The sequence below is a fragment of the Nycticebus coucang genome, chromosome 2 (genome assembly GCF_027406575.1).
Source record: "Nycticebus coucang isolate mNycCou1 chromosome 2, mNycCou1.pri, whole genome shotgun sequence".
NCBI classification, from domain to species: domain Eukaryota; kingdom Metazoa; phylum Chordata; class Mammalia; order Primates; family Lorisidae; genus Nycticebus; species Nycticebus coucang.
Window position 1 is genome coordinate 145,944,448 of NC_069781.1, and position 14,206 is coordinate 145,958,653.

The 14,206-nt window shown below is 38.0% G+C and overlaps 1 protein-coding gene across 2 annotated transcripts in view; it reads right to left on the reverse strand.

The window, feature by feature from the left end:
* ITFG1 (integrin alpha FG-GAP repeat containing 1) overlaps nucleotides 1-14,206 on the reverse strand; it is a 302,922-nt gene that overhangs the window by 100,529 nt on the left and 188,187 nt on the right. For both annotated transcript variants that reach the window (XM_053582100.1, XM_053582101.1), the window contains exon 10: nucleotides 12,972-13,144. In XM_053582100.1, coding sequence (XP_053438075.1) covers nucleotides 12,972-13,144 — 173 coding nt within the window. The remainder of the gene's footprint in view (nucleotides 1-12,971; nucleotides 13,145-14,206) is intronic.

Here is a 14,206-nt window from a genome sequence, read left to right on the forward strand (position 1 = left end):
CTCAGTACAATTATGAAACCAACATATAATCACTCACACTTTCATATGAAAGATAAAACACAACTATAACCCAGGATGGAGGAGGGGAGAAGAGGATGAAGGGAGGGGAGGTAATCAGTGGGACCTCACCCACTGTGCATATTACAAGGGTACATAAATATTATATATATATTAAGAGTATAAATGTCTTAACACAACAATTAAGTAGTGAGGTGAAGACTATGTTAACCACTTTGATGTAAGCGTTCCAAATTGTCTATAAAATCAGCACACTGTACCCCATAAATGCATTAATGTACACAGTTATAATTTAATAAAAGAGACAAAGACTCATATATTCAATTTTTTTAAATTCCCATCATGCACTCTTTTTTTCATCTGACCCATGGTTTTTGAGATTTATTCATGTTGCTGACTACCTTGAGTAACTTACTTATTATTTTATTGCAGAGTAGTAGTATATGAATACACCTAATGTGTTGATCTATTTTCCTGTTGGTTGATGTGTGTTTCCAATTTGTGGATAGTACGAATAAAGCTACTGTGAACATTCTTTTATAAGCTGTTCTTGTGAACTGATTTAATTTCTCCTGCATAAATGTCTAGGAATGGAACTGCTGAATCACATGAAGGTTTGTGTTTAGCTTTATGAGAAACTACAGAAATTTTCCAAAATGATTGTGTCATTTTATATACCTATCAAAAAAAGAGTTCCAGTAATTACATATCCTTACCAATTTTTGATGTTACTGGTCTTAATTACAATGGGTGTGACAAAGTATTGTAATGGCTTCAGTAGCACTTTTGCAATTACCAATGAAGTTGAATATCTTTCTGTATATTTATTGACCATTTATATAGCTTCCTTATTGAATTGCCATGCTACTTTTGAAAAAAATCACTTTATCATATATATGATATGTATATATATGGCAGGCAGAACTCTGCTTCTGGACTTACTTTCCTGCCCCACTGCTCTTCATAAGTTTCCTAATGCAAACACCACAGTGCCTTGATCACTGTAGCTTCACAGTGAGTCTTAAACTCAGGGAGCATGAATCTTCCATCTCTGTTCTTTCCTTCACAATAAATTTGCTGATCAAGGTCCTTGACTTTTTCATATAAATATTAGAATAAGCACACCAATTTTTATAAGTAATCTTCTTGGGATTTTGGTTACAATCACATTCCATCTATGGATAATGGTGGAAAGGACTGATATTTCAGAAGCACAAAATGTTCTGCAGCAGGAGCACTTCCATCTCTCCATTTTTTTAGGCCATCTTTAATTACTCTAAATCAGGCGTCCTCAAACTTTTTAAACAGGGGGTCAATTCACTGTCCCTCAGACCGTTGGAGGGCCGGACTATAGTTAAAAAAAAAAAAAAAAAAAACAACAACTATAAACAAATTCCTATGCACACTGAACATATCTTATTTTGAAATAAAAAACAAAATGGGAACAAATACAATTCATACTGCTTCATGTGACCCGTGGGCCGCAGTTTGAGGACGCCTGCTCTAAGTAATGTTCTGAGGTTCAAAACCAGGTAAAACCAATGAATGTGACAGAAATCAAATCACTGGTTCCCTGTGAGGCTAGAGATGACCTGGAAGGGAGGTGTGAGAGATCTTTGGATTTCACTGAAATTGAAATTTTTAAATTAATAAAGTACCACAAAACCAGCTGAAAATAAAACAACAGAAAAAAATGCCTGATACATTCCAAGTAAAAGAAATAGTGTAGGCGGCGCCTGTGGCTCAAGGAGTAGGGTGCTGGTCCCATATGCCGGAGGTGGCGGGTTCAAACCTAGCCCCGGCCAAAAACCACAAAAAAAAAAAAAAAAAAAAGAAATAGTGTAGGAATTATAATATTACTAAAACAAGAGTTCGTGGCAGGCTTAAATGAAAAAAAAGGGAAGTTTCATAATTAATACATGGAGTAAGGTGGACAAAACAGTTACAAAATTTATTCACAGCTGGATACGGTGACTTATGCCTATAGTCCTAGCACTCTGGGAGGCTGGGGAGAGTGGACTGCCTGAACTTGGGAGTTCAAGACCAGCCTGAGCAAGAATGAGACCTGTCTCTAATAAAAATAGAAAAATTAGCTGGGCATGGTGGCAGGTTCTGATAGTCCTAGCTACTAGGAAGGGTGAGACAGGAGGATTGTGTGAGCCCAGGAATTTCTAGTTGCTGTGAGCCAGGCTGATGCCACGGCACTGTAGCCTGGGCAACAAAGTGAGACTCTTCTCAAAAAAACAAGCAAACACCCAACAAAAAATAATCTTATTTAAATCATATAACAATCAAGGCAGCAAGCATATAATGAAAAATTGATAGAAGAGAAGCTATAGTGAAGGATTAATATACTTTCAAAAGTACACAATTAAGAAGATTGAAGTAACATTTAACATGAATGATATTTCACACGAATGTTCAACTACCAGATAAACCTCAACAAATTTCAAAAATTATTGCACATGCTACATTTATAATGCCACACAAGGTCTGACAATTAAGTTCATGAATGCATCCTAGAAAAAGTGCTATATACCTTATTACTAACATTTCTATAGTCACTTTCAAAGTCCTCCCCTTGGGAAGCTGTGCACTGATGCTAGCACCTAGTCCATTCCTCAAAGCAATTTTGGAACTCTTCCCTGAGATGACCATCAAAGGCATAGGAATTCTGACAATTAAGTCTGTGAACTTGCCATCACGTGCTTACGTTGGCAGCACTGCACAAACAACTTAGGCGGTTTCGTAACCTGGGTGTGTCAGGGTCTCATGGCTGTGTCTGTGCTGACACGTGGCTCTGTCTAGCTCAGCGGCATCATTATTGTCAGCATGTGTTTCTGTGTGCTCTCTGACGATAGTTCTGATGACCGTAGTGATATTCAGCAATGGAGGAATTATTTTAGAATGAGTTCATAAACTTAACTGCCAGACCTCAGAATTACAAAAATAAATAGTAAAAGAGATCCCGAGTCCCAAACAACAATATAAAACAATTCCCTAATCATATTTACAGGAACATTTTAAAACACCTTTTTACATAACTCTGTAGTTAAGAAAAATTTAAAATTAAAAAAGAAAGAACAATGATGAGTCACAGTCATCAGTGTAAAGTTAAATTATACCAGTAAGCTGAGAATGCAGATTATAACTGAACGGGGAATTAGCCAACACTGTCAATAGGAGTCCTCAGCACTGTGAATTCCTGACACAGCTCAGCTCCCATCTGCTTCTTGTTATTTTCCATTCTCTCCTAAGGGTACCTCGAATGCATAACCACCAACATATGCAAATACTACCTCTGATTTCTGAATTATTAACGCAAGAGACCTCAAGCTTGCACACAATTTCTTTTGACAATAAGCAGTTGAGAAACTACTGATACAGGACACACTGATAGATAACTGTTTCTTCTTCTGCAGGACTCAGAGAAATTCTGGATTTTATTTGTCTTAAGCTTGAAACCTTTTCTCTCTCAGTAGAGTGACTTTATTATCTGCCTAAATCATCACTTACAACTTCTCCCATAAATTTGTTATTTTTGCTTGTTTATTGCTTCTTTCTTTCCTACTAAGTATTTTCCTACAGGAAAAGGAAAAGATTTGGATTCTGAATACTAGTTGTGTGATACTGGAGAAGTTGTCTGATTTATCTGAGACCATTCATTAACTGATCTATAAAAAGTTATAGTGAAATAATATCAACTAAAATTACGTCATAAATTAAAGTAGCAGTTCTCAAACTGTGGGTCACGACCCACAGGAACAGTATTAAAGGGCTGCAGCATTAGGAAGGTTGAGAACCACTGAACTAAAGCCATTTCCTTCCTGTCATTAACTTTTAGGCAATATATTGCATTTGACCATTTATTGATTTACTTGCCATTTACCAGGTTTTAGATATTCTCCTGGCTGATACTCAGACTCTACTTCTTTGCTGCCAAAAACTTTTATTTTTTTAAGGCTGCTTCTAGGTTTGGATCTTTTATAAACCCTAATGGAAGCTGAGGGTTTGTTACACAGTTTCATCCACTGAGCTGCAATTAATAAATAACAATACAATTCTTCTTCATTACATGAATATTCTGGTTATAGCATATGAAGGTGATATGGAATAGAATAAAGACTAGAAGTAACATTCTTAAACACAGTAACTCAGTTAAATTCTCAAAACAAGAAAGAAATACACAGTGGCCATCAAGTTCATGTGCAACTGAAAACAGCATGACGAACTTTCTGGCTAGCCTGTATAACTACATATGAATGATAAGCGAATAAATCATTAACACAACTTCTAGATTATAGTATCAGTATTAAACAATTGTTTATTATGAGCAAATACCAATGAATTTTCTATTTTCTATCTTTATTTATTTATTTATTTATTTATTTAGAGACAGAATCTTACTTTGTTGCCCTCAGTAGAGTGTCATAGCTCACAGCAACCTCAAATTCTTGGGCTCAAGTGATCCCCTTCCCTCAGTCTCCCACGTAGCTGGGACTACAGGTGTCAGCCATAGCACCTGGCTATTTTTTAGAGAAGGGGTCTCACTCTTGATCAGGTTGGTCTTGAACTGGTGAGCTCAAGAAATCTACCAGCCTAGGCACCCCAGAGTGCTAGGATTATAGGTGTTAGCCGCTGCACCTGGCCTCATTTTCTTTCTTTCTTTCTTTTTTTTGGAGGGGGGGGACAGAGTTTCACTATGTTGCCCTTGGTAGAGTGCTGTGGTATCACAGCTCACAGTAACCTCAAACTCTTGGGCTTAAGCGATTCTCTTGCCTCAGCTTCCCAAGTAGCTGGGACTATAGGCACCCACAATAACGCCCAACTACTTTTTGGTTGTAGTTGTCATTGTCGTTTGGCAGGCCCAGGCTGGATTCGAACCAGCCAGCTCTGGTGTATGTAGCCACCACCCTAGCCACTGAGCTACAGGTGCTGAGCCCCCATTTTTTGTTTTTGAATGTCAGAAATGAGCTAACAACATCTAGAACATTAAATAAGGTTAGTCAAATTTTCTTATAGAACTCTAATAGCAATTCAGACTTACTATACCTGTAACATTAGGAACAGCTAGGACACCATGCAGGGAAAAATACTTCCTAATAAATGTGGAAATATAATCTCTAATACGTTAAATAGTAGGCAAAAATTATTTGCATTCAAACTTTTCTTTTTGTGTATTAATTTTTCTAGTAAGTCTTATTAAAGAGTGAATAGAAATTCATAAAGAATTTAATTAGATAAATGGTACCCAAATATTCTTTATTATAATTTATCCTTCAGTACCTTTTAAAAAACATTTTTCAGTAATATACTAAGGATTTAAGGAATAAAACATCTTTTAAGTTTAATAAATGAAATTTAAAAACAATTTCTAAAAATGGAATTATATTTAATTACTAACTTACGGGTATACTATTAGCACAATGCCATTTTACTTTCTTATCTAAAAAGAATAAAATTTAGAGACTTAAGATAAAGTATCTAAATACAAAACGTGACAGTAAACACAGGGAACTGAGAAGAAAATCCAGGTTTTTTAGTCTGCAGTGATAAATACATAAAGCAGTTGACCTCTGACTGTGTTGTATGGAATCACTCACTGCCTCTATAAAATGTCATCAGTAAAGAGCTTTTTCATGTAACATGATTTTAAAGGTTAACTTCCAATAAATTCAAGATCTTTAAAGTAAAAATCAAATAGAACTGAAGCAACTCTTATCTCAAAACAAAAACAGAAAACACGAAACAAATTAACAAGCCATGGCCTCAGAAATTCTTCTGATGAAGTTTATGTTGTGGATTATATTCTCATCTATATAATCCTTGCCTGATTTTGAAAATCTGCAGGAAAAAAGGCAGAATTCTCTTGGTACAATACCCTAAATTAGAAACATCAGTTGCCTTGTGTTAATTTTCAGCAACATAGCAATCTGGAAATCAATGAAAAATTATAAACTGCTTTTTCAACAAAAGAAGGTAGTAAAGGCTTATAATGTCCACCATATCTTTCCTAATTCTGTATGTCAAAGAATATGTTACGCTGGATTCTTCAGGACATACACAAACTTATCTCACCCAGTGATGGGATAAACACTGAGATGGACTGAAATCTATCTTTTAATTCATTTATCTCAGACAAACAGAAAGAAACCCTAAGTTTTAAACAGTTGCTTTTATAAAACCATCAAGACTTTCACAAGAATTCCAACTGCCTTGGGTACTTATGTTTCAAAGAGCTATAATGTTTACTGCTGAATTAGCTTCGATATCATCACTACTGCCAAATGCTAAGGGAATATAAGTTAAATATTTGTAGGTCTAAAAGATTAAGTGTTGATAAAAAACTGTTAGGGAAAAAATGTAAATTATTTGGACGTTCTCCCAGGGATGAGTGATCATAGGTTATCCTTTTCTTGAATAGAGCAAATATCCAAAATAAAATGTTTTTAGATTCCCCTGTTTTCATGTAACACTAGACTATGAAAAGGAATAACATTCACGTTCCATTCAGATCTGCTACACACCTAGGTTGTGAGTGTGTATGAACTCTGCGTGACAGAGCACCAGAACACGCCCCGGACAGACATAACTCAGGGCCATTCTAATTTGAAAACAAAGTTCTCAGAAAAGTACAGAGACTCTATAAATATTTTAGGGGCACTGACTAATGATACATGTTTTTCTAAAAGATTTCCAGTAACACTGTTTGATGTTAAAATCAGTAACAGGTCTAAGTTTTTCTGGGGAAGTTATATTGCACCATGAGTCTAATAATGAATTTAGAGCTACAAACTACTATAGCTTTTATGGAAAGAAATATGGAGATTCCTCAAAGAACTGCAGGTAGACCTTCCATTTGATCCTGTAATCCCATTACTAAGCATCCATGTTTTTTCCATTCTTAAAGGAGATGCTTTCAACTTTTCCCGGGTCAGTATTACGTTAACTGTGGGTCTGTAATCTATGGTCTTGGTTATTGTGAGGTGTGTTTCTTCTATGCCTAGTTTGTTAAGAGTTTTTACCATGAAGGAATGCTGTACTTTTATCATATGCTTTTCTATCCCTTTTGAGATGGTCGTATGGTTTGTGTCTTTCATTTTTTTTTTTTTTTTTGTAGAGACAGAGTCTCACTTTATCGCCCTCGGTAGAGTGCCGTAGCATCACAGCTCACAGCAACCTGCAGCTCCTGGGCTTAGGTGATTCTCTTGCCTCAGCCTCCCCAGTAGCTGGGACTACAGGCGCCCACAATGCCCGGCTATTTTTTGTTGCAGTTTGGCCGGGGCCGGGTTTGAACCCACCACCCTTGGTATATGGGGTCGGCGCCCTACTCACTGAGCCACAGGCACCGCCCCTGTCTTTCATTTTTTTTACATGATGAGTCACCCTTATTGATTTGTGTATGTTGAACCATCCTTGCATATCTGGGAAAAAATTACACACTTGTTAGTGGTATATTATCTTTTTAATGTGCTGTTGGATTTGATTGGATAGTATTTGGTTGGGTTCTCTTTTTTTTTTAAGTGTCCTGGTCTGGTTTGGTGTCTGGGTGATGCCGGCCACACAGAATGAGTTGGGAGAATTCCCTCCTCTCTGATTCTTTGGAATAACGTCAGGAGGAGCACTATTATTTCTTCTTTGAAGCTTGATAGACTACAGCTGTGAATCCGTTTAGTCTGAGCATTTTATTTGTTGAGAGACTTTTGTAATGTCTCCTTCATTTCTGATTTGGTTTATCTGCATTTTCACTTTTCTTGGTTACTCTGGCTAATGTTTTATCAATTTTGCTTATCTATCCAAATAAGCATTTTATTTTCTTGATCCTTTGTACCGGTTTTTAAATTCTCTACTTCATTTAGCTCTGCTCTGATCTTTATTATTTCTCATCTTCTGGTAATTTTGAGTTAGGTTTGTTCTTTTTTTGTTTGTTTGTTTTTAATTTCCTTGATGAGTACTGTGAGACTGTTAATTTGTGATGTATTTTTTTTTTTTTTTTTGACATAAGCATTTATAGCTATAAACTTCTCTTTAGATCTGCTTTTGCAGTACCTCACAGGTTTTTGGACATTGTTTTTCCATTTTCATCTGTTTAAAGAGATTGATTATTGCTGTGGTGATGGACGAAGCGAGGGAACAGCAGCCTTGCTGCGAATGCAAGCTTGCTCCTGTAATTGTTATGATAGCAAGAAGCAGACTACAGCTCAGAGTGGCACACAGTGATGAGCTTTATTCTTGACCACCTTATAAAGTCAAGCAGTCATGTACACACTATTAATCTATAATCTAAGAATTTTCCTTCTAAACAATTCTTAACTAATTTTAACTCTCCTTGGGGATATCAAATCTAGAAATCAATCATGTCTATTCTATACATCAACAATAAACATTCTATTATGTTTTATCTATGGACATGCTTCAGCTGTCTGTTACACAAAGCTATCAGAAAGTTTTTTGGGGAGATTACACTTAAGATTTTCATGTGCCCATTGAGATCTAAGAGACAAGCTTTATGATTCTGTTTATCTACAGTGCTTGAAGCCACATAGCTGTTTAAGACAATGTGTTCCCACATAGCCAACCTCTGAGTTGTGTCTCCAGCCGGCAGGCTCTTAACCTGTGACCTTGCTGGGCTTAACAACCGCATTAGAGACACTGCAAATGGAATTTAATCTTCCTACTTTGCAGGCCCTGTATATGTTGACCAAAGTAGCTACAGCTTCAGCTCCCTGTGATGGCAGAAATCATGTCAACCTGTCTTTCCCTGCCTCAATGGCGCACATGTGGGAATTTATCCCACAGATTATTATATTTACTTCTTTGACTCAATGATCATTCAGGAATGTGCTAATTTTTCTATATTTGTACAAGTTTCAAAGTTTCTTTTGGCATTGATTTCTAGTTTTATTCCATTGTGGTCTGGAAAAATACCTCATATTATTTCAATCTTTTAAAAAATATATATTTTTATTTTTTTTTGTGGCCTACCATGTCATCTATCTTGAATAATGTTCCATGTGCTGGTAAAAAGAATGTATATTTAGCAGTTGTTGGATAGAAGGTTGTTGTAAAGGTGTGGTGGTAGTTATGCGCCTGTCATACTAGCTCCTTGGACGCTGAGGTGCAAACACAGCTCAAGTCCAGTAGTTTGAGGTTGTAGTGAGCTATGTTTGCATCACTGCACTCTAGCCTGGACTTCAGAGCAAGCCCCTAACACTTAAAAAACTAAAAGTTTTATGAATGCCTGTTAGGTCCATTTGGTCTGAAGTAGTTTAAATGCAATAATTCTCGGTTGATTTTCTGTCTAGATAATCTGTATAATGCTCAGAGTGGACTATGAAATTCCCCACTTTTGATGTATTCCATTTCTCAAGTAATATTTGCATGTAAGAATATTGGGTACACATATTTTCAAAATTATTGTATTTGCTTGCGTAAGTTTTGCTTTTACCTCTTGTATTTATCATTATATAATGACGACCTTTGTTTTTTTTTTTTAAATTATCTAGATATAAAGTGTATCTGATGTAAGTACTCATCCTTGCTTTTGATTTCCATTTGTGAGAAATAACTTCTTCCATTCTTTGGATTTCCATTTGTGAGAAATAACTTCTTCCATTCTTTTACGTTAGTCTATATGTGTCCTTACTGGTAAGTTGAGTTTCTTGTCAGCAGAATATATTTGAACCATATTTTAAGAAGATTTTTAATCCATTTATAATCAGGTGATTATTGGTATGTAAGGCTTTGTTCCTGTCGTACTGGTAATTCTTTTCTTTCTTTTTTTTTTTTTTTAATATATTCATTGTTTCTTTCTTTTTCTCTGTCATTGTGGTTTGGTGGATTTCTGTAGTGGTAACTTTGATTCCTTTCTTTTCCTTCTTTATGTGATTGCTTTATCAGTGAGTGCTATACTTTTCTGTGTTTTCATGGTGTTAAATACTGCCCTATTGCTTCCAGATTTAGGACATTGTGGACCTTGTCTTATTGTAGGGTCTGTTCAGTGGTAACCAATGTTCTCAGGATTTGCTTCTCTAGAAAAGACTGTTTTTCTGTTACTTGAAGTATAATTTTGCTGGATGCAGTATTCTTAACTGAGGGTCTCTTAGACTTAGAATATATCACACTATTCTCTTCTGGCCTATAGGTTTCTGCTGAGAAATCCCTGTTAGTTTGATGGGATTTGCTGTATAGCTAGTTAATAGATGGTTTTCTCTTGCTATTTTTAGAATTTGCTGTGTGAGTTTAGACAGTCTGAATATAATGTTCTGTGGAAAAGACATGTTTGTGTTTTATCTCCTTGGAAATTAATGAGCCTCCTATGTCTAGATGTCTAAATCTGCTGTTAGATTTAGGAGGTTTTCATCTATTATTGAAGTAGGTTTTCTAATCCTTTTGTTGTCTCTTCACATCCTGGGGCACCAATATTCCCAATATTTGGTTGCTTTAAGTTGTCCAAATGTTATAAAGACTTTACTGATTCTTTTGTTATTTTGGTTTTTTAAAAATTTTTGTTTCAGTGAATTTTTTCAACAGACCTGTCTATAGGTTCTGAGATTCTTTTTTCTTACTAATCTAGTCTACTGTTGAACACAGCAAATGTATTTTGTATTTCATTCAATGAATCCTTCAATTCCGAAAATTTTTACTGGTTCTTTTAGAATACGTTTGATAATTTAAACAGTCATATACTGAATTATTTTTCTGATTTATCTTGTATCTCAATGAGATTCTTCTAAAGCATGATTCTGAATTTCTCATCTGAGGTTTTGGGAATTTCTTTTTGATTGGGATGTTGCACCACCTTTGGTGGCATCACCTTTACTTGCTTTGTCATATTTCCTATGTCCTTGTATTGCTGCCCATGCATCTGGTATTTGAGTCATTTCTTTCAATTTTTTGAAAATTGTTTTCATGGGGAGAATTTTTTTCCTAAAGATGTATATATGCTGTTGGTTGGGCAGGATGCTTTGGCTTTGATTTTGGTGGATGCGGTAGTATAACTTCTGTATGATTCTTGTCCTATACAGTGTCACTGCTACCTGTTATTACCTCAGGGGCTTAGGGTGCAGGTATTAGTGGAGTCTGTGGTGAAGTTCTGCTGGGGATTAGGATGGCAGGTGGGTCGGTCTTTGTCCCTAATGGTGGGCTAAGCATGCTTTTTTCTGAGACAGAGTCTCACTAGGTCACCCTTAGTAGGGTGCCATGGCGTCACAGCTCACAGCAACCTCTAACTCTTGGGCTCAAGCAATTCTGTTGCCTCAGCCTCCCAAGTAGCTGGGAATATAGGTGCCCGCCACAATGCCCGGCTATTCTTTGTTACAGTTGTCATTGTTGTTTTGCAGGCCTGAGCCGGGTTTGAACCCACCCACCTCAGTGTATGTGGCTGGCGCCCTACCCACTGAACTACGGGTGCAGCCCAGAATACCTGTTCATGGCCTCTAGAACAGCTTATGCTTTCACTGCATCCAGTGAAAGAAGGCTGATTCTTGGGCCTTCAAGAGGCTTGCTCCAATGTTGGTAGTGGCAGTGGTAGGCTGGGTATGTGGGTGCGTTCTGCATTCTTGAGTCCCTGAGTAGTGGTACAGCTACCCACTGGAAGCCAAGTGGTCCATGTTGGTATTGTCAATTACTGTAACAGGTTGGGCTGGCCAGTCCTTTGCTCTACTGGTGTGGGTAGGTGCTAGCTCTGGTTGCATTAGCAGGTTGAGTGGGCCCAATCATAGACCTCAGCAGGAAGGATCAAGTGCCAACCAAGATGGACGGGGCTGGATTTCCAGGCAATTATATGGCATGCTCGAGTACTGAGGGGATGGGACTGGCCTGGCAGACTCGAGCCTCCTGGTAGAGCATTCAGGTACTGGCTGTGCTGTAGGCCTGCAACCAAATGGAGGGCAGGATCCCTCTCAGCTGGGACCAGCACTGGCAGGAAGGTGTGAGGTGTTCAGTTTGCTTGCGCCTTGTTTCCACGACAGCACACAGCATCAACAGTGGGATTTTTCCTCCAAGTACAAGAAAGTGACAAGTCTTTCCTAACTTTCCATGACCTGGAGGTGATAGCACTTCAGTCCAACCCAAGGGCAAGACTCAGCCTTTGTAAGCTAGACTGTCAAAATGGTGTTGGATGTAAGCTTGCTACCCAGGAAGGTGGGGCTCTCTCTTAGCTGGAGCAGCAGAGGCAGGTAGCTGTGGAGAATGCAGTTTGCTCATGTCTTGGTCTCACATTAGCCTGCAGCAGCAGCGGTAGTCACTGTCCTTGGGGTTCATGGCAGTGTTAGGGCTCCCTTCTCCCTGCTTGGCCTAGAGGTGGCAATGGAAGCTTCAGCACAGCTTCAGGGCAGGGCACAGACTTTAGGCTAGATCTCAGAATGGCATTAAGCTACAGTTTCTCTGGATCCCTATAGGACCCTATCTTGGGCAATGTTTCTTTGCAATCTATAGGCATCTCTGTGTGTCTCAAGATGCAGGAGGGTTAAGGGATTCTCTTGTAGCTAAAATTTTAAAAGACCATGGCAAGACTGTAGAGTCCTAGGGCTTTCTCTTTTACCCTTTCCCTGCCTCAGGGAGCCCTTCGCAGCTCCAAAACTGACCCAAGTCAAGTAAGTTACCCTGCTTCCCTCTCCTTACCTGCTTTCGGGGCTTCCCAGCATTTCTAGAGTCCAGTGTCCTTGCTTAGACAATATATTTGAAGTATGAGTATCTGCTTGTGATTTTGGTTCCTCCCTGTGAAGGTGGCACATACTGGGTGTATATAGTCTTGAATTTCCCTCTCTAGGAACAGGTATTTGAGGCACTTGGGAAATTTCAGGGACCACATAAAGAAACAGGAACTGAGGTTATCATGCTCCTTATTTAAGGGACTATAGTCCCTTATTTGGGTGCTATTCAGTCACAAAGTGTCATACTAAAGACACTTTAAACATACAACTAATTCTCACTTGATGTGATTTCCTTACCTTCCAGATGTATTCTTCAGTATGGCAAGAGCATCTGGGTAGCCATCCATGTTGTAGTCTCCAATGTGAAGGGTAATAGGAACAGAAATTTCAAGCGGTGGCTGCTCATGTACAAATGGCACGAAGCCCCATAGGGTGCCCTTACTGCTGAAATCTTGTAGGACTGGAACCCACTACGGAAAACAAGGAAAAGATTAGATTTTAAAGTTCTTTTAGAAAAAACCCAGCATTTGCAAAACAAGCGACAGATTAAAATTCTCAAGATAAGCCTTATTTTACTTCTCTTTCTATACAATGTGGTATTCTAATTTATTTTAAGGATGCTCTGAGGAAAAAAAAATACTTAGTCTCCCTTAGAGCTTATCAGTAGTCATCTTTGACCACATAAAACCTTAGAAAGTTTCTCACCGTATCACACAATTTTTTTTTTTTTTTTCTTTTTGAGATTGGGTCTTGCTCTGCTCCTGAGGCTGAAGTGCAAGGGCACATTCAGCCTCACAGCAACCTCCAACTCTGGCACTAAAGTGACCCTCCTGTCTCAGCCTCTCAAGTAGCTGAGACTGTAGTCATGGACCACCACATCTGACTAACATTTAAAACCATCTGCACGGGTAGGATCTCACTATGTTGCCTAAACTAGATCTCACTTGAAATCCTGGCTTTAAGTTATCCTCCAGTCTTGGCCTCCCCAAATGCTAGGATTACAGACATGATCTACCACACCTGGCCTGTAGTATCACCCAAATCTTAGGGCTGAACTGATATAAATATCCATGCAGTTCAACTACTCAATTTGAAATTTGTGTTGAGTGAGAACATAACTGTAAACAAACACTTCACAAAACTAAAGCAAACTGCAACATCATCTAATACTGATGTCCTTTCAGAACCCTGCTCAGTGTCCCCTGTTCTCCTGCTGGGCCTCTCATATATGAAGATAACTTTGGTCTTCATCCTCCAAACACGCAGCTTGGGAGGCTTTTCAAACACCAGGCCCAGTAAGCTTTGTCTGCAACTGACAGGAACTTTTCTCCCAAGGAGAACAAGCTCTGTCTTTAAAACAGCTAGAAGCTCCATTTTTAGTAAATTCCTTTAATTCTATTTTGATTACAATGAAGAGAACAGAGAGAACAGGCTGATTCCAAAATGAGCTTTTGGAAATTTCATTTTCTTCTCATTGCACAAATCTTTGCTTTTTAATAACTAAAAGTCAGAAGAGCAGAAATCATGCCATT